This window comes from Pecten maximus, chromosome 8 (assembly GCF_902652985.1).
Source record: "Pecten maximus chromosome 8, xPecMax1.1, whole genome shotgun sequence".
Lineage (NCBI taxonomy): Eukaryota > Metazoa > Mollusca > Bivalvia > Pectinida > Pectinidae > Pecten > Pecten maximus.
Genome location: NC_047022.1, coordinates 27,330,571 through 27,354,183, shown reverse-complemented (window position 1 = coordinate 27,354,183; position 23,613 = coordinate 27,330,571). Strand labels below are relative to the sequence as shown.

The 23,613-nt window shown below is 37.1% G+C and overlaps 3 protein-coding genes across 4 annotated transcripts; 2 read left to right on the top strand and 1 right to left on the bottom strand.

Annotated features, from left to right (window-relative positions):
• Positions 1–784: 784 nt before the first annotated feature.
• LOC117333621 lies at positions 785–3,448 on the top strand. The gene is given in 5 exon segments (XM_033893004.1): positions 785–1,242; positions 1,838–2,028; positions 2,189–2,456; positions 2,459–2,557; positions 2,739–3,448. Coding segments are annotated over 4 exon segments (795 nt in total). The 5' UTR covers positions 785–1,242; positions 1,838–1,854; the 3' UTR covers positions 2,993–3,448.
• Positions 3,449–7,683: 4,235 nt separating this feature from the next.
• Positions 7,684–10,124, bottom strand: LOC117333706. The gene is made up of 4 exons (XM_033893127.1): positions 9,954–10,124; positions 9,242–9,432; positions 8,722–9,091; positions 7,684–8,532 (listed from the first exon to the last, which is right to left on the bottom strand). Exons 2-4 carry the CDS (start codon positions 9,413–9,415, stop codon positions 8,069–8,071), a joined length of 1,008 nt encoding a protein of 335 aa, XP_033749018.1. The 5' UTR covers positions 9,416–9,432; positions 9,954–10,124; the 3' UTR covers positions 7,684–8,068.
• A 3,542-nt stretch (positions 10,125–13,666) lies between these two features.
• On the top strand, positions 13,667–16,196 carry LOC117333697. Of its 2 annotated transcripts, XM_033893117.1 has the most exons (4): positions 13,667–13,753; positions 14,030–14,207; positions 14,329–14,698; positions 15,020–16,196. In XM_033893117.1, the coding sequence occupies exons 2-4, from the start codon at positions 14,046–14,048 to the stop codon at positions 15,733–15,735; spliced, it is 1,248 nt and encodes a 415-aa protein (XP_033749008.1). In that variant the 5' UTR covers positions 13,667–13,753; positions 14,030–14,045; the 3' UTR covers positions 15,736–16,196. The 2 variants fall into 2 exon arrangements, with proteins under 2 accessions (XP_033749008.1, XP_033749009.1); XM_033893118.1 differs by lacking the exon at positions 13,667–13,753 and having other exon boundaries at positions 13,925–14,207.
• Positions 16,197–23,613: the final 7,417 nt, after the last annotated feature.

Genomic DNA, 23,613 nt, shown 5'->3' with positions numbered 1-23,613 from the left:
AAATTACAAAGTCAATATTGGTAAGTATTTCATACTTAACTTATCGAGGGACACGTTGATGGCAGTATATACACATTGTTTCAAAACTTGTGACAGCTAATAGTCCCTGTTGTGATCTTTGACGGGTGTTCATCTTATTATTTATTTGTATTCCCATGTTAATTTTGCATCTACTTTATTTGAATTCTTATGTTGTTCGTAGTCTCAGTGCATGTGCTTTTTGCCGTCAAATCAAGATACACTAACACGTGTTTTTGAAGCTCACAAGCCTGAAATTTACCATATCACTTTGTGATATATCGTCTACTCATGATTTGGTACCTGGTGCGAAATGCATAACTGCAGGAACTGCATACAATGTATTACAAAATATTTCACATACAACAGATATATTGATCAGGGGAATTTACAGTATAAAGCAAATTTATACAGCAGTGATCACAATTCCTATCAATGAATTTTCGTTGGAAAACACCGCAATTTATCATGTCTTTTGTCTTGTAAGTTCCATGATATCAAATTACAATACAAGCACGCTGGCTTTCCGCACGAAGACAACGCTTTGGAAATGACACAGAAATGACTGAGGTCTTAATACAAATGTATGTATTATGTGACTATCACGTGGATGATTGGATTGCATAGACTTACAAACGCCTTTAAGATAAGTTCACTTCGGACAGTTTAACCCCTAACACGTTCATTGATAAGTCCATGTGTAGGTATACCACGTCACACCCGGATTTCATTGACTGACACCGTCATTCCTAAATGTCTGTGTATCTTATCGTTATTTTACAAACATTGTACCGGTATGACCTCTGTTGATTGTGTACTACACTTCCGATATTTTACTATAAATACGAGGATCACATGGGTCTCTGTATACCAACAAGCCAAGAGGAAGACAACTGTACGGGCGCCACAGGGAGACCAACTTTTAGATTCTGTATACCAACAAACCAAGAGGAAGACAACTGTACGGGCGCCACAGGGAGACCAACTTTTAGATTCTGTATACCAACAAACCAAGAGGAAGACAACTGTACGGGCGCCACAGGGAGACCAACTTTTAGATTCTGTATACCAACAAACCAAGAGGAAGACAACTGTACGGTCGCCACAGGGAGACCAACTTTAAGATTCTGTATACCAACGAACCAAGAGGAAGACAGCTATACGGGCGCCACAGAGAGAACAACTCAAAGTTCTGTAGCACAAAGATTTAAAGTTTCAAAACAGGTATTTAAATTGTGTATTTGAATATAGTTGTGGCAATACTTTGTACACAAATTAAGTGTATATGCGTCTTCTTCTTTATCACTTTCTTTTTATCATGAAATATGATACCTTAATGATAGTGAATGCCGACTATATAAATCAATGTTACCATCATGTGCAATATCAGAAAAAAAAGATTTTATAGTAATATATATATTGTGTAGATACAAAAAGTATGCATTGGATATGATAACAAAAACTCATTTTACAACATCGCTTATAATAGTAAAAGTCTATTACGGACTTTCTGTTTATGTAGACTTTCACAGGTCATAGTACTTAATGGAAGTTTTATATACACGTTCTTACTATCGATAAATATCTTCATAGGAATATCTGAAATGAACATTACCTATGTCGATCTCAAGTTGCGACGATTGAATTGGTCTTGGACACATTCAGCATGGATTGCGCACATCAATAATTAAGTCTCGAGACCATCCCAATTAATCATCCACGGAAATAGACAAAATCAAGATTCATTTTCTAAAAGAACTGCAATGCTTTAATTATGTATAACAATTGTTAATTATGCCATTTCTCTTCTTTATCACAGGTCATCAACAATTCAACATGAATTTTGAGGCTATAATAACGCTTGCCATATATGTGACGTGCGTGTCGATATCTGAGGTCAGCGGCCATGGCCGACTATTGGAACCACCAGGCAGGGCCAGTATGTGGAGGTTTGGCTACAACTCTCCCCCAAACTACGACGACAATCAACTTTTCTGTGGAGGATTTAACGTAAGTATAAAACTGTTGTACTCAGTTAAGAAAGATTGCGAATTCTTTTTCAATGTAATGAAAATATAATAAACAATGACTGAAAAATCTGACTGAAGTAAAGTAAAGGAAACACTTTATATTACGACAGAAGATAATTCATGATATATCTGTTGTTCAGCGTCAGTGGAAAATCAATGGAGGGAAATGTGGAGTTTGTGGTGATCCCTGGAACGGAGCTCGTGATCATGAAGCTGGCGGGAAATACGCTACTGGAACGATTGTCCGCCATTACAGTGAGGGACAGACAATCAGTGTCAATGTTCAGATAACGGCGTCACACAAGGGCTACTTTGAGTTCCGTCTGTGTCCTCACAACAACCCCAGTACCCGTGTGTCCCAGGCGTGTCTGGACCAACACGTCCTACAACAGACTGACGGCAGCACTCGAGTGTACGAGGCTGGTCATCCCACCAACTACACGATCCACCTCAAACTCCGGCAGGTGTCACGTGCTCACAATGTCTTCTCCAGTGGAAATATAATGCAGGTCAGTTTCTTGATACGCTGTACTTACGCTTTAATACAAAATCAGATAGAACGCAAGTCTATCACCTAATAAGCCATGTATCTTCACACTAGTCTGTAGTGAGTGCGTTCATCTATCAGTAGTCTTCTTTATATAATCTCTGATGTGCCTTATTATTTTATCTATGACTTTTTCTTCATAGGAAACTCGTATGGCTGTGACGGAAGCCATTGCTGTATCGGATGTGGAGAACAAGAACAGTTTTACGGCTGCGCTGACGTCAGTGTAGGATCTACTGGCAGTTCGTCATATTCATCCCAGACAGATGCCCTCGTCTGTCCATCATCCGGTCAACGTTATATCTCAAGGACAAACACAACCATCGGGAATTCATTTCCAGCTTCAGTCATCTGCTCAACTACAGGGACAATACATACAAAACCATCAGCCCATTAGCTATGTTCCACAGAACACCTATCACGTCATACCCGGTAATCTTTTTTCCCATGGAAGCGGAAGTCATCAGGAGCCGTGTAAGGCTACCCCTCGATACCGAGCAATCTATCAGTACGCCGACCAGTACTGTGCGATACAGTGTAGTAGAGGCAACTGTCCAGCTGAACAGTATTGTACATCGGCTTGTAGGAGGCTGACAGGTGGCAGATAACTGATTAAAGTGATATTGTGACATTGAGGTAATAATGTGAATGTAAGATAGGTGTCTCCTGTATGTTGTTATGGTTGTTAAGTTTGCATGTGTGTTCATCTCATTCATTGACCTAATATTTTTATTTAAACTTTACAAGAAAGCTACGGTAGCGTCATTTTCATATTCCTATTTCTTTTATAAAGTGTTATTTATTACTTGTATGCACATTTATATATTCACACCTTTTTGATAATAAAACTATGAAATGCTATGTTTTTGTATAGCTTATTGCTTAACACAAAACTAATGCGGTAACAAAATCATATTACAAGGAAGTCAAATGGAACGAATCCTGAACCAGCATTAATGTTTATTCATATAATTGCTTTGACTACAGAAACAACAAAGTATCCCAACATAACAACCAAACCGTGTTTTAAACTCCAAATCGATCACAAGATGGCTAAATATAAGTAATAGGAGACAAAGACCAAGTGCTCTGGAGGAGAATGATTATCGACGACAACCGCCATGTACAAATCTAGGGGAGCCTGAAGTTGGTTCCGAGTTCCGAGTTGCGAGTTCCGTTTAAGTAAAACGTTTTACTTAACGGAACTCGGAACTCGGAACCAATTTCAGGCTCCCCAAATGTAGGTCAAATACTGGTTAAGTCAATTTCTTCTTCAGGAGTTGACATATGTCGGGGAAGTCATGTAATGGAAACAGAACCCTTGAATATCGAATCAGTTAGGACATGCAATCACCGTTGTTAGGGAATGCAGGGATATTGCTTTCTAGGAATGGAAAATTAACAGTTTGGAAATTGAAATAATCACGCCTGTTGCTTGCGTTGTAAGTAACGATCAAGGTAAGCAGTGTTGTGTCCTTGATTTCACGCTCTACGGGGTTTATCGGATCGACGTGGTCAGTATACTTATTGGTAAAATTAGAGGAAAGTTTTTTGTTCCGATTAAGTCCTCAAAAAGTCAACTTCGTATGAAAACAAAATCATGTCTGTCGACAGAGGGTCACAATTTATTCCTGTGGATATACCAGTATTCTGTTGAAAGATTAAGTCGACAAAAAAACAGAAATTCTATCATTCTCACGGCCCTAGTCGAATGTTTTACGAAAGATGCTCCCGTGTAGTCCACAACTATGTACTTATAACACCGTTTGACTTTCTTGGAAATGAAACCTCTAATTACAAGAGAACGAATGCGTTCCTTAAATTTGGAATAAAACAAATGGTAATGAAAAGATTAGAAAAACAATTTGATTGAAGAAACGTTCGTTAGTAGCTGGTGTTTAAGATAAATAAAAAGATCTTTGCATTTTTTCAAATCCGTATTTATTTACCATTAATTCCACCTCTAGGATAAACAGTATTCCGATAAGACTTCACTTGAACAATAACTCGATTCAGCAATATAAAATTGTCTATAAAGATTCTGATGAAGTTTAGAAATCCAATATAAAAGAGGCTCTAAAAAATGTTTTTGTTGCGTTGAATAAAGATTTAAAACATAAAGTAGTACATCAATCAACATATTTATTTCATATTGTTGTATATGGGATTTGATAAGTTTTTTTCAATGTTAAAGGACATTGTTCAAAAAAGAATATGCTTAACAAGAGTATACAACACGAAAACAAATCAGATATCTGAGCAAATGGCAAAGTATGATGGAAAGATGTATAAGCTGACATTTAAAATAACAATACCAAGACGTTCGTGAAGGGTCTGCATGGTCAAATCTAAATTAAGCCACGCTATCGAAATTAGACACCGATTTTGGATAATGCAACATTTTTACGAGCATGAACTTCATATAGCAGAAAAAGTTTTTTAACTTTCAGAATACTGCATGGTTAGCTCCCTGGTGAAATTGTAATCCCCTATTTTTTCGTTTTCAAAATAGCTTACTGTACGGATCTTAAAAACAAAAAATGAGATAAACAGAAAAATCACGTCAAATCCTCAGACGCTTGTCGTTATCCTACAGGTTACGTGCAAACTCTTATGAATAGTGACAACGGTTCATTTGTACACATATTATTATCTCTAGAAGTAATCTGATATCAATATTTACCACAATGCTTAAGTTATGTATCCCTCCCTTTGTCAATCGTAACGTGTTTATTTACATTTAGCCATGATTTCCAGTGGTACCATGTTTTCCATCAACACCTGAACAACAGAAAGATAAGAAGTTCCAGTATGATACATTATATACATTACATGCCAAACAACGTTTTGTCTTTACACAATAAAGTTCAATATTTGATTATTTATCATTCAGAAGAGACTGTATCAATAACTAAATGCAAAGTTGTATGTGATATTTGATGAAATGACTAAATTCATAGTTGTAGGTGATATTTGATGATATGACTAAATCCTTAGTTGTATGTGATATTTGATGAAATGACTAAATCCTTAGTTGAATGTGATATTTGATGAAATGACTAAATTCATAGTTGTATGTGATATTTGATTATTTATCATTCAGTAGTGACAGTATGAATCACTAAATTCAGTCGTAGGTGATGTTTGATTATTCATTATTCAATATTTACCATTGTATGGCACTGCCACTATATATAACCCTACCAATTCAGTTGCGAGTTCACCAGCTTATGAACTGCCAACTGAAATTTGAATTTGAAAATTTCAAAAAAAAATCGCACGACAAATAAAAAATCGCAGATGGTAAATATAAGCATTGAACGGCTTTCAGTTGACATTCATAGTCAATATGAATGCCAACTGAAAGCCGTTCAATGCTTAAGTATACCCTGTATAATGACCAAATTCATAGTTGTATGTGATATTCACGCTTGGTCTTTTGTATAATCCTTAGAACAACTGACAGAATGTGTTGTTTGTGTGTTGTTTGGGTATCAAAATGATATACCGCACAAGTTACAAATGTCTGTTTAGCTTTTTAACTTTCCAGAGCACGTCCTAATGACATTTAAAGCTAGTGTCTGTATCAAAATATCTTTCCTTTGGTATGTTTGGACAAGCGAAATATTGTAAAATTAGACCATCTACCGTTTCTGGATCGTATATTTTATACATTATAAATCATTGGGTAAATAGTACACACCTGTGAACGGTGTTTCGTTCGGTTCTGCTTTTTTTAATGCACACAAATATGTCATAAATTTCCGCGCCACGTCGATAAAGCTGGATCTTTAAAGAATTCCCACAAAATATATATCATTTGTTTGTTTATATGGTTAATGGAGGCATGCGAATTCAGTACTTCAATCCTAAATTGTGGGAAATATAACTGTGTGAATGTAATTGTAATTCATATCGCGTCTATATAAGGCAACATAAGATGAATGAATAAACACAATCACGTGCAAGGTAGCCAGTCAGACATTATACAAATTAAATCATCAAACAGGTTGACAAATAGTAGTAATTATTAGATAGGTCTGCAGAAGGAAAGTGCTTTTGTGAAAAGAAAGATAGTTGTTACTATGAAGCTTGTAATGCATCGCCATTTATGTACGAGCTTACAACAGTACTAAAGTGTTCGAAAATAATCTGCCTCGCCGCTGATTGTCAACTCTTCAGTTAGTACATCCGATGTAGGAAGGCGCAGTATTTATTGATTTTTCTTCATTTAAATCAACATTAATAACAACTTTTTTGGCGTAGGATATCCTTGGATTAGCTGTATCATAATTACTAACAGATACACGATTAGCTGTATCATAATTACTAACAGATACACGATTAGCTGTATCATAATAACTAACAGATACACGATTAGCTGTATCATAATAACTAACAGATACACGATTAGCTGTATCATAATTACTAACAGATACACGATTAGCTGTATCATAATAACTAACAGATACACGATTAGCTGTATCATAATTACTAACAGATACACGATTAGCTGTATCATAATAACTAACAGATACACGATTAGCTGTATCATAATTACTAACAGATACACGATTAGCTGTATCATAATTACTAACAGATACACGATTAGCTGTATCATAATTACTAACAGATACACGATTAGCTGTATCATAATTACTAACAGATACACGATTAGCTGTATCATAATTACTAACAGATACACGATTAGCTGAGATCACATCAGCGTATCCTCGTCGCTTTACACTCACACCCTTAACCAGTTATCTAAACAATTGTTATATTAGATAATTGATATTATAACTTATGGAATAGCAAACCAATAGTAAAACAATTGCAAATATGGCTGGACAATCAAAATTTCAAATATCTCCCGGCAATGTTATTGTCAATCAATTCAACATGCAAACTCTAATGAATAGTGTCAACGGTTCAAAGGTATGCATGTTGTGATCTTTTGAAATAATCCGATATCAAAATTCGCCACATAACGTGTGATTATTTCCAATTAGCGATGCGAAATATACCCCTCTATACATATATATGATATATTTAAAGTGAATAAATATTGAACAACAAACAAAATGGTAGTTTGGTTTTAAATTTTATTACAAAAGTGTAAAATCACATAATCTGTAAAACATACACTGTCATGTCAGAATTGGAATGGTTCATTGTAAAGATGACATGGCAAACTCATGATACACCACAAAACACTTATGGGTGTAATAACTAGAAGAATCCACTAGAACGACAATACATATAGTGTTATACAACAACGACAGTGTATCATAATTTGGCAAAGACATTGTATTATGCAAAATAAGCATATTCATCTACAAAAATGACAAAATATTGTATTACATCGATAACTTCTTACACACGTAACACGAACACAAAAAACAACACATTGGACATAAACAAAACGTTATCAAAGTGTTAAACATTATTACTACTAATGTACATGTGCCTATTATATTCCACCAGTCATACTCCTACAAGCCGATGTACAATACTGTTCAGCTGGACAGTTGCCTCTACTACACTGTACCGCACAGTACTGGTCGGCGTACTGATATATTGCTCGGTATCGAGGGGTAGCCTTACACGGCTCCTGATGACTTCCGCTTCCACCGGAAAACAGGTTGCCGGATATGACGTGATAGGTGTTCTTTGGAACATAGCTAATGGGCTGATGGTTCTGTATGTATTGTCCCTGTAGTTGGGCAGAGGACTGAAGCTGGAAATGAAATCCCGAAGGTTGTGTTTGTCCTTGAGGTATAACGTTGACCGGATGATGGACAGACGAGGGCATCTGTCCGGATGAATATGACGAACTGCCAGTAGATCCTACACTGACGTCAGCGCAGCCGTAAAACTGTTCTTGTTCTCCACATCCGACACAGCAATGGCTTCCGTCACAGCCATACGAGTTCCCTGTGATCAAATAGTCAGGTATATAAGCATTTCTTCAAAAATAAATACTGATTTGAAATTACAAGCAATTGTTCACGTATTCATGTCACTTAAACCCATTTAAATCAATGATACATAATCGAAAACTAGTAGTAAGACACGAGAGGGGTAATACAAAAGATTATAGATAAAGCGTAAAAAGAAACTGACCTGCATTATATTTCCACTGAAGAAGACATTGTGAGCACGTGACACCTGCCGGAAGTTTGAGGTGGATCGTGTAGTTGGTGGGATGACCAGCCTCGTACACTCGAGTGCTGCCGTCAGTCTGTTGTAGGACGTGTTGGTCCAGACACGCCTGGGACACACGGGTACTGGGGTTGTTGTGAGGACACAGACGGAACTCAAAGTAGCCCTTGTGTGACGCCGTTATCTGAACATTGACACTAATTGTCTGTCCCTCACTGTAATGGCGGACAATAGTTCCAGTAGCGTATTTCCCGCCAGCTTCATGAACACGAGCTCCGTCCCAGGGATCACCACAAACTCCACATTTCCCGCCATTGATTTTCCACTGACGCTGTATAATAGATATGTCGTGTATGCATATAGTGTTTGATCGTCTTTTTCATTAGAATAGTTTTGTTTGTTTTTGTTTATTATTATCATTATTTTTTATTTTATTTCAGAAATTCATAATGTACATGATGTAATTTTGGTTTATACTTACGTTAAATCCTCCACAGAAAAGTTGATTGTCGTCGTAGTTTGGGGGAGAGTTGTAGCCAAACCTCCACATGCTGGCCCTACCCGGGGGTTCCAATAGTCGGCCATGACCCCTAACCTCAGATATCCCTACGCACGCCACATATATGACAAGCGTTATTATAGTCTCAATATTCATGTTGATGTGTTGAGTATCTGGTAAAAAAGAAATATGATAATTAGGTAAGTTATTTTTAATGATAACTTAAATATGTTTCGTTTATTCTTAAAAACATTGCAGTTCGATGCAAATTTTAATCTTCCTTTTGTCGATTTCAGTCCGTTTCAAGGCAAATGTATTGAAATGCTCAATTAATGCTGTGTCCGAGACCATCAGAATAGTTACAACATCAGATCGACATATGTATGGTCAGTTGTAATGATGCTATAATTAAGTTAATTTATACTCGGAACATGTGTATAGATATCCCTTAGAGCATTAAATCCTGGTGGAAGTATACCTCAAACAGCCCGTTGTAGAATATTACTAGTATAAGGGATATTGCTTCTTTCTTCTTAAAATCCACAGAATGGACATTTTGGCATATAAATGGGCATTATTAAAGAAGGATAATACATTTCATGATAAAATTAAAGAAACTAATAAATGAGAAAAAGAAATGTATTCACTTGACACTTGAGTAATGCAAGTATGTTAATAAAAAGAATTTACATACTTGTTTTGAGATTTGGTAAATGTAATTTCTGTATGCTGCAGGTCTTCGGAGTTTCTCCTTCTGCAAAGTTTGTTCCTCTTGTGTTTCTTAGTATTCAGAACTTCGGAGTTGTTCTCTCTGTGGCGCCCGTACAGTTGCCTTCCTCTTGGTTTGTTGGTATACAGAGACCCATGTGATCCTCGTATTTATAGTAAAATATCGGAAGTGTAGTACACAAACAACAGAGGTCATAACGGTACAATGTTTGTACAATAACGATAAGATACACAGACATTTAGGAATGACGCTGTCAGTCAATGAAATCCGGGTAAATACAGATGTGACGTGGTACCCCTACAAATTGACTTATCAATGAACGTGTTAGGGGTTAAACTGACAGAAGGATTTATCAAAGGGTATACACTTGAATGAATGCAACACGCCATTTGTGTTAGGACTTGCGTCATTTTACAATCAACGGTGTTTAATGTTAGGCAAAGAATGAAACAGATGAGAGGTAGTTGATATGTTCAGCATCTAATTCAACATATAAGCTACATATTCATCATATTAAGTAGAATTTGAACAAAGCTTACTATCGTAAAGATCATTTGCCTTATGTATTTGCGTTGTTAAGGTATTTTACCTTCGTTCATGTAAGATAGTAAATATGGCTCAACTGTGTCTCAACATTATCAGCTATGATATTTACACGTCATAATAAGTGGAAAAAGAACAGGACTTACTATCGTAATGGTACTTTGCCTTATGGTATCTGTATTGTGATCAAACATCATTATCATTCCTAACTCTGTTTTGGAGAGGTCGCAATGGTATATCATTATTCTGACGAATGCAATATACCAAACATAGCAAAAGTGACGCAAGCGAAAAAAATCCTTAAATATGAATTTATTAATAAATGCATTGTATTTCGATAACTTAATATAAAAGCTGGTTGTTCAGTTCTGTTAGTGTTCCTTGTTGTTAGCCAAAAGTGTAAAATAAATCAGATAGTAGGAAATATGTCCATGTTATGTGTTTTGTCGATTTTGTTTAATTCATTAGTCAGTCCCTACATGAAGTCTTGGATTAATGGATTAATACTAACAATTGTTTCTTCGACTTTAAGAATCCTAACAACTGACCAAAAATGGCAATAATGCGAAGCTTCTTTTTAGTGTAGTAACATTAAGGTATGCGTCAATATTTTTTTAATTCGCCTTGTCTCGATCAGATTGTAAATACAATGATTTGTCACGAGTTTTCTGTACACAATGCGTTTATATGATATGCTATAAACATGGCGTAACGAAATGTTGTGTGTATCGGAAATAATTGACTGCCGGGATTTTATGTTATGGCAGTAAGAGGATTGTGGAAAGGACTTTATATGTTACTCCATAGTCATTAACTAGAGATTCAATCGTTTCGTCATCGACTGAGGAGCGTTTATGTAGACACCTAGAGGGAAGTCCCAGGTACTCATGTCTAATAGACAAGTTTCTTCTGGACGTTCTCGTAAAGATGTTCTTGTTGTTCTGTTACATATTACTACACAATTAAAAAATGGAATACTTGGGGGATACCAGAATAACTCTGTGACACGAAATCTAGACAACAGAAGGGGGCCCACCTAAGTGTACAAACTCGGTTAGACATAAAAGCAAAGACATCACAGTGGTTTCTCATCAAATAATGAGTCAAACGTATCCAGGTAGGAAGAAAGCCTTACTGTATTCTTAGATACTGGGTCGTATCATTGTTAGAAAGGCAGGTATGTATAAATAGGGTAGTGAATCACAAAGGAATGAACAATACACAGGCCTGGAGTAAACAGGAGTCAAACATATTCACTTCATAATTAAAGAATTATTACATTAAAAATAGAAACCAATCATCATTTTATAGCAAAACAAAAACAAACAAAAAAACAGTTATCGTGTATTTCCTATCCATGGTTATTAAAAAAAAAATCTTCTGAACTTATATCTAAATTTTGAGGTATATTAAACGCCTGTTTAGTCAATCAACCAGTAACAAATATGAACTGGTTTTTTTTTAATGTCCTCATTGGGTGAATAGTACGCAAAAATTACCTAGCAAACAAACCAATCATATTTAACATTTACATCAACAAAGGTGTTTTGGCCTATCTAGCTCTGTGAGGTTGTTGTTCCGGTTTGAGGAATGAATCATTTGAAAATGCAAATCCAGTGAAAACAGTGATATTTTACAAGCCAATAAATTCCTACCATGATGCAATTTAACAGAAGTAACTTGATCAACCTTTAGTATGCATCATGGCAAACCTTGTGCCTTGCTATTCACATGCAATTTGTTTGTAAATTTCAACAAAACAAGCGAAATATGCATGTCTCAGGGGATCACCATTAGCTCATTTGTGTCACATATTTTGCACACAATAGGAGCATTGGTTTAACCAATATGACTCAATAATATCTATAAACACTGGTTCTATTTTGACCTTGAAATGCAGATTTTGGTTTTGAATAATATCGCACAAATATGGCATATAAGGAGGCTTTTCAAACATAAAAAGCTCTTATTAGACAGTATAAAGAACTCTAGACATGGCAATGGGACTGTTTTAAGGGAGAACTATTCAATCGCTGAGTTTGGGGTAAAAGATGCATATTTCTGAAAATGGCCCCAAACACACTAGTTTAACAATTCTATCAGATGTCTTAAAAGTATAATGTATGAACAGTTTTATTGATTGAAACGTCTCCCTTAATATTACTATAATATTGTTCATAGCCGCCATTTGCATTTGAAGCTCAAAACAAAATACGTGTTAATACATATATGAAGTAAAATCTGGTCAAACAAATGCTCCTATCATGTTCTATAGTCACTCGTGAGATAACAGCATGGCTATTTGTCAGGTTCGATTATTTGTGTGACTTGGAATTATTCCATGCTACATCTAACCACAAAATAACTCTATAGAAGAAACTGACAGCATCTACAGCAAATTATTGGTGATTATTGGTGAAACTACATGTCCAAACAATCATAATTTGGTATATTACAAGAATATTTTTGCGCATAACATATTTAATGTCCCTTAAATGATACAGTACAGAGTATTGATATTCTACCTCCCATGTTGCTTAACTGTATAATATGTTTAAGTCCATCAAGGTAGATATGCTTAGTAAAACGTTATTATATTACTCCAGTATTAATATACCAGATATTTCCACTTCATTTGTTGCTTGGGTAGAAAATGATGCATGATATATCCATTATTTCTTGAAATGGTTGATTCAGTCCTCTTATTTACATTGTTTTCTGTCTTTAGGCCTACGTCAGAGGGAAATGTTTGTTCATATAAAGTCTTTTGCATTGCAACTACTTTTATCATTTTCTCTAAATAAAGTGTTCAATATCAGATTATATGTGCGTCAGTTATTTTTACAAACACTGTTGTTTCTTGTATCGATAATTTTGAATCTATCAATGTTTAAAGCCTACACAAAAGTCCTGGCGTCATCACACCATTATCGTGTGTTAAAGGATTATCGCCAGGTCCGTTGACATTTTGACCTAAGGGACACTCACTAGGAATGGATAAGTATGGTCTGGAGTGTCGCCGTATCCATGTCCCAGAGAAATGTTATCTTTACAGGACAAATATTGTAACGTAATAAATACACTTGTTTGTGTGATATACTTCCGATAATTTTACTATAAATACGAGGAACACATGGATCTTTGTATACCAACAAATCTTACGGCCACACACAGTAACAACTGCTACAGAATACGTGTAGAGGACCGTGGACGACTAACAGGTATGTGTTCACGGAGGAAACCAGTCATGTATTTTAGACAAGTTTGTTTTGTGGGCTATTAGCTATAACTGAAACTTTAGTCTTGACTTACTGTATCCGTGTATCGGCATTAATGTATGCCATCTGTCACTGGTTCCTGCATTTTATTTTATTTTATTTGGGTGGGGGGTGGGGGGTTCATATATTAAAAGATCAGTGTTATAGTTTTATACAATGATAAATGGCACTTTTAGACATGTAAAATATATTGATTTGTATCTATATATATATTTCTAGCATAAACACTTTAACCATGGTGATGTTCTCAATTTGCCTGGCCATGTGTGTGTGGATATTAGAGGTTAGAGGTCATGGCCGACTATTGGAACCCCCGGGTAGGGCCAGTATGTGGAGGTTTGGCTACAACTCTCCCCCAAACTACGACGACAATCAACTTTTCTGTGGAGGATTTAACGTACGTAATTATTCAGTATTAAACCACTTAAACACATGGAATATCCACACAAAACTCAAGTAACATTACGTCTGTTGAGATATTCCTTAATTGTTGTAGCACTATAACGTTTATCTTACAGCGTCAGTGGAAAATCAATGGAGGGAAATGTGGAGTTTGTGGTGATCCCTGGGACGGAGCTCGTGTTCATGAAGCTGGCGGGAAATACGCTACTGGAACGATTGTCCGCCATTACAGTGAGGGACAGACAATCAGTGTCAATGTTCAGATAACGGCGTCACACAAGGGCTACTTTGAGTTCCGTCTGTGTCCTCACAACAACCCCAGTACCCGTGTGTCCCAGGCGTGTCTAGACCAACACGTCCTACAACAGACTGACGGCAGCACTCGAGTGAACGAGGCTGGTCATCCCACCAACTACACGATCCACCTCAAACTTCCGGCAGGTGTCACGTGCTCACAATGTCTTCTCCAGTGGAAATATAATGCAGGTCAGTTTCTTTTACGCTTTAATGTGAGTATTTGTCATACCAATTCCACCTAAATATACTGTTAATCATAAGGTTCTACCTTGTAAAAGATTGCAGAAGACTGGAAAAAAATATGTAGCTATAACTTCCGCTGCTTGGATAGCAAACATGTTTACAGACAATACATTGCATATTTTCGGGTTGTTATTTAGAATAATTAAATCGTAATTCCTGGTAACTTTATTATGTGTTATTGCATCATATACCATTACATTGTGATGATATGAGAACACTCTATCCATAGAATAAAGACATTTTATTCTGACTCGTCTCTCCTAACAGGAAACTCGTATGGCTGTGACGGAAGCCATTGCTGTATCGGATGTGGAGAACAAGAACAGTTTTACGGCTGCGCTGACGTCAGTGTAGGATCTGCTGGCAGTTCGTCATATTCATCCGGACAGATGCCCTCGTCTGTCCATCATCCGGTCAACGTTATGCCTCAGGGACAAACACAACCTTCAGGAGTACATCTTCCTTCGTCTGTCTACCGTCCGATCAATGTAATACCTCAGGGTCACCCTCAGTCATCAGGACAGATCACTTCGTCTGTCTACCGTCCGATCAATGTAATACCTCAGGGTCACCCTCAGTCATCAGGACAGATATCTTCGTCTGTCTACCGTCCGATCAATTTCATACCTCAGGGTCACCCTCAGTCATCAGGACAGATCTCTTCGTCTGTCTACCGTCCGATCAATTTCATACCTCATAGTCGTCCTCAGTCATCTGGGATTCACTTTTTGCTTCCAGCACAACAAGGACAATCCATTCACAGCCATAAGCCAGCCGGGTATGTACCACAGAACACATATCACGTCATATCCGGTACCTTGTTTTCCGGAGGAAGTCATCCAGAACCTTGTAAAGCTACCCCTCGATACCGAGCAATATATCAGTACGCCGACCAGTACTGTGCGGTACAGTGTAGAAGAGGCCACTGTCCAGCTGAACAGTATTGTACATCGGCGTGTAGGAGGCTGACTGGCGGGAAATAAGTCCAGCAGGATAATGTGAACATCATACAAACATTGAACTATAGTTACTTCATTGTTGCACGAACGGTTCCGAGTAGTTATCTTCCGGAAGGCCTCGTACATTATACCAGAGTTATAACCCTCGGAGCAACACAGACTATTTTGCAGATACGATGTCATAGTCACTCCACTCGATTTTACATATTTGAAAGTTGATATTATATGTGTCGGGCAACTTGTCTGTATGATGATATAGATATGCATAATATTTTCAGTGTCGGACATTCAGCAATATATCCTATCCATATTTTCTGGTGATGTCGTATTGATGTTTTTTTTCACTTACGTTTTTTTATATCGTAAAACATAAGGCTATATTGCTTGATAATTGTCAACTCGTTTAGTTGTTTTTGTAATAACCAATTTACATTACTTATTTTGTATTATGACACATATGTTCTAATAAAATTGATAGAAAAATACATTTTCTGGTTTATTTTATTTATTATTTTTCATCGTATGTTATTTTGCAGCAATAGCCAAGACCTTCTAGAAAACGACCGCTAGGTGTCGCCTATTTCGGTACAGTCTCAGCAATCTTACTAAAAGAAATAGAGGTTATAGATAGAATTATTGGTATAATACTTTGTCAAACCCGATCAGTTTATTAGAAACTGAGCTAGGAAAATCACAATGTATAAGACACTATCTAACATCTCACCAAGACTACAATCAAGTGGATTTAATGGTATTTTTACCTTTTATCGTGATACACAGCGAAAACCAATATAATATCAAAATTTTAATCTGCCTGGTCAAAGATAGACAACATGACAAAATACATGCCCGTAATAATTCATTCGATTACACAACATCGATAGAAGAACATTATAAATATAATAGGGGTGCAATGATCAACCTCACCTGGAATGTCTCTATTTAAGGGACATTTTAGTCAAGCATGCTTTTTATAATTCTTGCAGAATCGACAAAACATATATCCAGACAACAAGATTTGCGGTCAATAATTATCTGCTAAGTAGCCAATGTCCATTATGGTCCGTTTAAGTTTGGCAAAGCACACGTCAAATATAGTGCACCATGTTGCGCCCTCTTGCGGGAACAGAGTTGGTTGTAAGTGACGACACGGTAGATATCACGTATACTTATTTCTTTGGATTTTGATTTAACAACATGCGTGGCAAACAGTTGTTACATGTATCATGATTAATAGATTCAATAATGATTTATTGTTTCGACAATTCAAATCGACCAAACACAGGTTTATTCCAGAGGCACCGAACGGGGATTCGTGTTCATGTAATTGTGTACACACATGTATCAGGTCGAGTCGATCGCTATGTAAGGACATAAACATAGATTTGCGTCATCGGCCTGTTGTCCATAATGCATTGCGAGGTTCAGCCAATCGACTAAATGAGATGTGATCACATGATCTGTTTACGACACAATTACTACGCATCAGTCATCCGTTTCATTAATTAGATAATTATTTGTCAATAATGTTCCACAAACTGCAGTGGGTAAAAGAATATGGCTTATCAGCCGGTATAAATTGCCGAAATGTTAACTATACACATACATTCAAGATTCTTCCTTTGGAATTTGTAACTTAGATGTAAACAACGACTCAAAAACTGGTATCCAAATTCAGTCAATTTATTAAGGAAAAATCGGAATTGTTTGTTCATTTTCTAGTTCCCGAACACTCGTCAAAAATTGCAGTAATATTGTTTTGATAGCTCTCATAAACCGATCCTCCTAAACCAGTAAGACCTGCATCAGAGGCAAACTCGGCATCAGGATTTGATCATTACTCCAAAAATATAATTGACGCACCGTTGTATTGATTCAGAGTGCCATGCCACCACAAAATATCCTTTCTGACCTCAGCTGATACTCTTCAGGAACGACGACAAGGGCGGGTAACCTGATCGATGGACCGGAGCCAATTTAAGATGCGACTGACGAAAAACCCTACCTGGTCAAACACAGGCTGTTATGAAATGCAGGGATTGCATTTCCTTCAAAGTAGCATGCTTTTTACCTAACCACTCAATGGGTTAATAGACCTATCTCTTGTAATCTTAACTCAGGGAGCTCTAGTACCATACCTATTAGTGTCAAACAAGACACATGAGAACACTATACGTGTGTATGGAGGTTCAGCTTTCTTTTCAGATTCGATGAAACCGTACTCTGAGAGAAGCAACCCAAGCCTCAAGAATGCAACATCTGCTAGGTGAGGGCACTCGGCTCCCGCAAAATATATATGACCATTTCAAGTGAAACCTAGAAAACGAATATCTTCAGGGTCCATGAGGATTTGTCTGTAATGTAAACCTTCCTTAAGTCTCTTTTAAACAGAAGACAGCCTCTCCCTTTTTCTTGATTATCTCTACCAGGTCATCCTCTCTCGTATAAGACAGGGATACAGGTTCCCCCCCCAGATAGTAAACTTTCGATATACAGCCGTTGACCGACTTTGAGTCTGGAAAACACATATCTAAAATGATACCCCTTTCTTCTGAGCCCCTTTTTGGAACAGAGGTCAAAGGGGAAATGAGCATGGGTAAGGAAAATGGGTTTTTATCAAATTGACTTAAAACTGACTTGCTAGTCAGCTCACCCTTTATGTACTCGCCTATTTCCCGAGGGAAATCTGCAGTTCCTTTGTGATTTTTTTTAACTTTACCAAAGGGCTTACCTCTGGGTCTGGTTCCTGGCATAGGAAAAAATGTAATAGTCCAACCCTATAGGGAAACGAAACTCTAAAAAATTGACAACCTCCTGATCTCTCTAACCTGTCCTTCATATATTTGATGTTAAAGTTTGACTTAACAAGAGTCGTTTGGGTTTTGTAATTAAAACTGGGTTAATCCTGTCCTACCCTGAGACACTATTTGGACCTGCCACTAAACCAATGGAGGGTACGGTTAGTAATAAGGCATTTGGATATGTCTCTGCTGATTCTGGGTGTTGTCATTTAAGCCCATCTTTTTTCTAACAAGTGGCAAAGATATGTAGCAAATGTCTTCTGGACCCCGTATGTCGCCATCATGGTCACCTCTCTCACTGCATCGGTTCTATTGATACATTATACAAAACCATAATCTCCCAGATTCAGACTGATTCTGTACAACATTACTTCTTGGTTTTTCATTTTAGGCATCATCATGCTGAGCCAATATTAGTACTTCAATACTTGAGGGGGTCTTCTGCCCAGGATCTCTCACCTAATTCTATTTTTCGGAGCCAGACCGCATACCATGCGAGCAAAGCTTTCCATTCATATATATTACTGTAATAGAAATCTTTTGAAGGAAGACTGTCCTTCCCTCTTTCTCCGATGCCAAGTACGTTTTGGAAATAATATCAAGCTCTCCACCCACAAATAATTTAAAAGTGAGATCCTTAAATTGTGGATTTTTGCTTTTGATGGTAATTCACTATATCTCCGGTCTTACATTTTAAACCGATCGAAGTTTTTTGTTTTCACTATATGTAGGTCTCGAATGGTTATTATACACTGATGAGGTGATAGACACCGAATCGGAGTCCGTGTCACTGCCGGACGCCAGGGTATCACAAAACATATATTTGTTGGATCTGCTGACCAACTGGTCCATTTTTCTTAGTTTCGCTAAATCAATGTCACATGGCATACCTGAACCCGCTGATACCGCGTGTTCCTGCTGACATTCTGCTTATTGTCTCTGCAGGTCATCCCGTCTTCCTGTCATTCAGGACATTACTCATGTTTGCCGTTTACAACTTTTGCTCCAGCAAGGCAATTGCAAAAAGACTTTACAGGTGAGATTTTTTTTCTGAATGTCAAAACAATGCGCTCACTCGACCTAGCCCGAGACTAATCTTCGAGTAAGGTACTGATTGGATCGTAGTAATGAACACCAGTTCACAAACCAATGGACAAGCTACGATGTAACATCCCTTGGGACCCCCAGGCTTATGGACATACAATTAGACATTTTTTTTAATAAAAACAAATACTATTACTAAGGCCCTAACAATCAACCTGTTGTAAGGCAACGCAATGACAAATGCAATTGTTTATTATCATCAACAGTACAGTGCAGAGGATATGAACATCAACAAATGGATAACAATGATACATGGTAAAACAAGATGGACATAAGTATTGTGAATTAGTTATCTCATTTATATCAATAATGAATTGAGCCAATGAAATAAGCTCATTTCGAGTTACGTAATTGAGTAATGTTTGAAATTCAAATGTATTTGATCTATCATTATAATGTCTAGACATATATTTACGTCTGCTATTGAGTATAAGTTGTTGATCACAGTTAAATGAATAATGAAATTGGTCGCCCTTTTTCTCTTGAATTACATAAAGTGCATACTCTATTTCCACGTGATATATTAGACAATCTACCACTTTCGATAGGTATTGTTGTATTAACTGCTCTAAATTTACAGTAAGCTTTGGCAAACAGCATATTTAACTGAGGAAATAAAACCCCTAAATTTTACATAAAGATACAAAAAAATCTAAGCAAATGACTTCCAATTATTTTCATGAATCATCACACTCTGTTTAAAATAATTCAAGGAAGTGCGCGATACAAGGAGAGAGATTGTACGGCAGCTATAACAAATACTTATCATATAGTGCTACGTCAAACAACGGTTTCCGACATTTAATTCTCGTTAGTGACGCTAGGGCCTGTTTCGCTCACCTGGCTCTACAGCAACTTCGAAGTGTATCTCGGTCATTTTTGTAGATACTATGTTGCTTACCACTATATTCAAATATAAGAGAAAGCAAGATTGTTTATGTCAATAATTTTTCTAGTCCTTCATTCCAGCATACTATTGGCCTAATATCAGGTCTCGGAGTCTCTTGGTTATTAAGAAATCAATGTTATAAGATTTAAGCCTATTTGACCAATGATATTCTTTTGGACAGACTTGGTAGCCCTTCATCCCAGCATGCTACAGGCCCAATATCAAGTCCCTATGCTTTTTGGTTATTGAGAAGAAATTGTTCGAAGATTTTATCTTATTTGACCCATGTGACCTTGAATGAAGGTCAAGGTCAATCATTCGAATAAAGTTGGTAGCCCTTTACCCCAGTATGATACACGCCAAATTTCAAGTCCATAGGCCTCTTGGTATTTGAGAAGAAGTCGTTTGAAGATTTTAGACTATTTGAATCGTGTGACCTTGCATGAAGGTCAAGGTCATTCATTTAAACAAGCTTGGTAGCCCTTCATCCCAGCCTGCTATAGGCCTAATATCAAGTCCCTGGGCATCTTGGTTATTCGGGCAGGTGAGTTAATAAGGTTTCTTTATACGATTTACAATAAAAATATTGCCATCACCAGCTAGGAATTTCCACAGGGTAAAACTGAAGATAAAGATCATCGAATTTCTACAGGATAAAACTGAAGATAAAGATCATAGAATTTCTACGGGGTAAAACTGAAGATAAAGATCATGGAATTTCTAGGGGGTAAAACTGAAGATAAAGATCATAGAATTTCTACAGGGTAAAACTGAAGATAAAGATCATAGAATTTCTACAGGGTAAAACTGACGATAAAGATCATAGAATTTCTACAGGGTAAAACTGAAGATAAAGATCATAGAATTTCTACCTGGTAAAACTGAAGATAAAGATCATAGAATTTCTACCTGGTAAAACTGAAGATAAAGATCATAGAATTTCTACCTGGTAAAACTGAAGATAAAGATCATAGAATTTCTACATTAAGTGAAAGTGGAGTATCGAGGATAGGTTTTTTATGAGTCCGAGTTACAAGAATGTGTCTGTTTCCACCTTCCCATTTTTTCACATCAAATAACTTTGTTGTCATTACTGTATCCTTAGAGTTTTAATCACTGTACTACATCCGTATATGATGTCATTCTTTCATCCACTTGAAGTGTTCAAAATGCCGAAATAAAATTGTTGCTTCCGTTATTTTCTACTGTAATTTTCTGAAATTATCTTCTCTGTTGTGTACGCCAATGGTACAATATTGTTTAAAATCAAAGTTGGCAGATTGTCCAGTTTTCCTGTTGCTAATGCACATTTTAAACCAAGCCAACACTCTCCTATAACAAACATGTAAGGTTTCTTTATTCTTCTATCCGATATGATGATTTTCTCCGCCACTGGATTTGTATTGTACTGTTTATCGTCCTATCAACAGCTTTGGTCAAAGCATGTATGTGGCTGGGTGTGTGAGAGGGTGTGTGGTGTACGAGAGGGTATGAGAGGGTGTGTGAGCGTGTGAGAGGGTGTGTGGTGCACGAGAGGGTATGAGAGGGAGTGTGAGTGTGTAGGAGAGTGTGTGGTGTGCGAGGATATGTGGGTGTTTTAGAAGGTATGTGGTGAGTGAGAGGGTGTGGGAGAGAGCGTGTGGTGTGTAAGAGTGTGTGCGATTGTGTAAGAGAATGTGTGAAAGCATGTATGGTGTGTGAGAGGGTATATGGTGTGTGAGAGGTTGTGTTAGAAGATGTGAGGTTGTGAGAGGGTGTGGTGTGCGAGGATATGTGGGTGTTTTAGAGGGTATGTGGTGAGTGAGAGGGTGTGTGGTGTGTGAGAGGGTGTGTGAGAGTGTGTGGTGTGTAAGAGTGTGTGTGATTGTGTAAGAGGATGTGTGAAAGCATGTATGGTGTGTGAGAGGTTGTGTGAGAAGATGTGCGGTGTGTGAGAGGGTGTATGAGATGATGTGAGGTTGTGAGAGGGTGTGGTGTGTGAGTTGGTTTTTGTGGTGTGTGAGAGGATTCGAGTGGTGTAAGAGGGTGTGTTGTGTGTGAGAGGGTGTGAGAGAATGTGGTGTGTGTGGGAGGTTGCATGGTGTGTGAGAGGGTTTGTGTTGTGTGTTAGAGGGTTTGTGTTGTGTGTTAGAGGGTTTGCGTGGTGTGTGAGAGGGTTTGAGTGGTGTGTGAAAGGATGTGTGAGAAGGTGTGCGAGTGTTTTGCTGTAGTATGTGATATGATTTTGACAGAATCATGTAGTGCCTGTCGTTCATCTTTAGCCATGCTGTACAAACATGCCGATAACACCATTACTCTGACTTGATGAGCATTACACTTTGAAGATAAAGACCTTCCATAATGGTAGTTTTATGGAGGATTTACGATATATGATGTGTATACGCCAATCATTGATTGTTATCTGTGGTACGCATTTTTCAGACAATGAATGGTATCACGAAGCATTTTCTTGAAGTTGGATGGTATGTGGAGTTTAGGGCCTGCTGCAGGTGACAAGGGCGCCGTCACGTCACGCATTAAATCCAGTACTGGATATACTACAGGCTTCTGACACAAAAGTAATGTGTCTCCTTTGTCCACTTAACTAAAAGGGTGCCATTTTAAAAATGTTTGGTTTCATGAATATCACCATGCTTTCTGTTGCTTCTTCGTTGTTTGATTGAGTCTAACGTCGGAGGTCATATGTTGATGTTATCGTGATAATATTGTGGGTGTCATAACTTCAGCAATAGATGGAATTTGACACCAGGATTAAACTTATAATTGATAAAAAAAATCTATATTTACAAAGTACTATAGCAAAATATAGTTGATAATAATAATTCCATATTTACAAAGGACTATAACTCCGGAATAAAAACAATACTGACACAGGATATCAATTCTGTTAATCCATTATTACTTTAGTGGTAAGTTACTTACAAAGTTAGAAATTGGTATGACAAGCTGTTCGATAACAAAATACAGAAAGCACTTAATTTCCTATTTGCAAAAGGCATACAACTCAAGCAAAATAAGGAATAGTAATGAAGGGTCCAAACTTGATATATCATTCATTATGAATAAGCCACATACGAAGTAGCAAAAAAAAAGCTGAAAATACTGTTC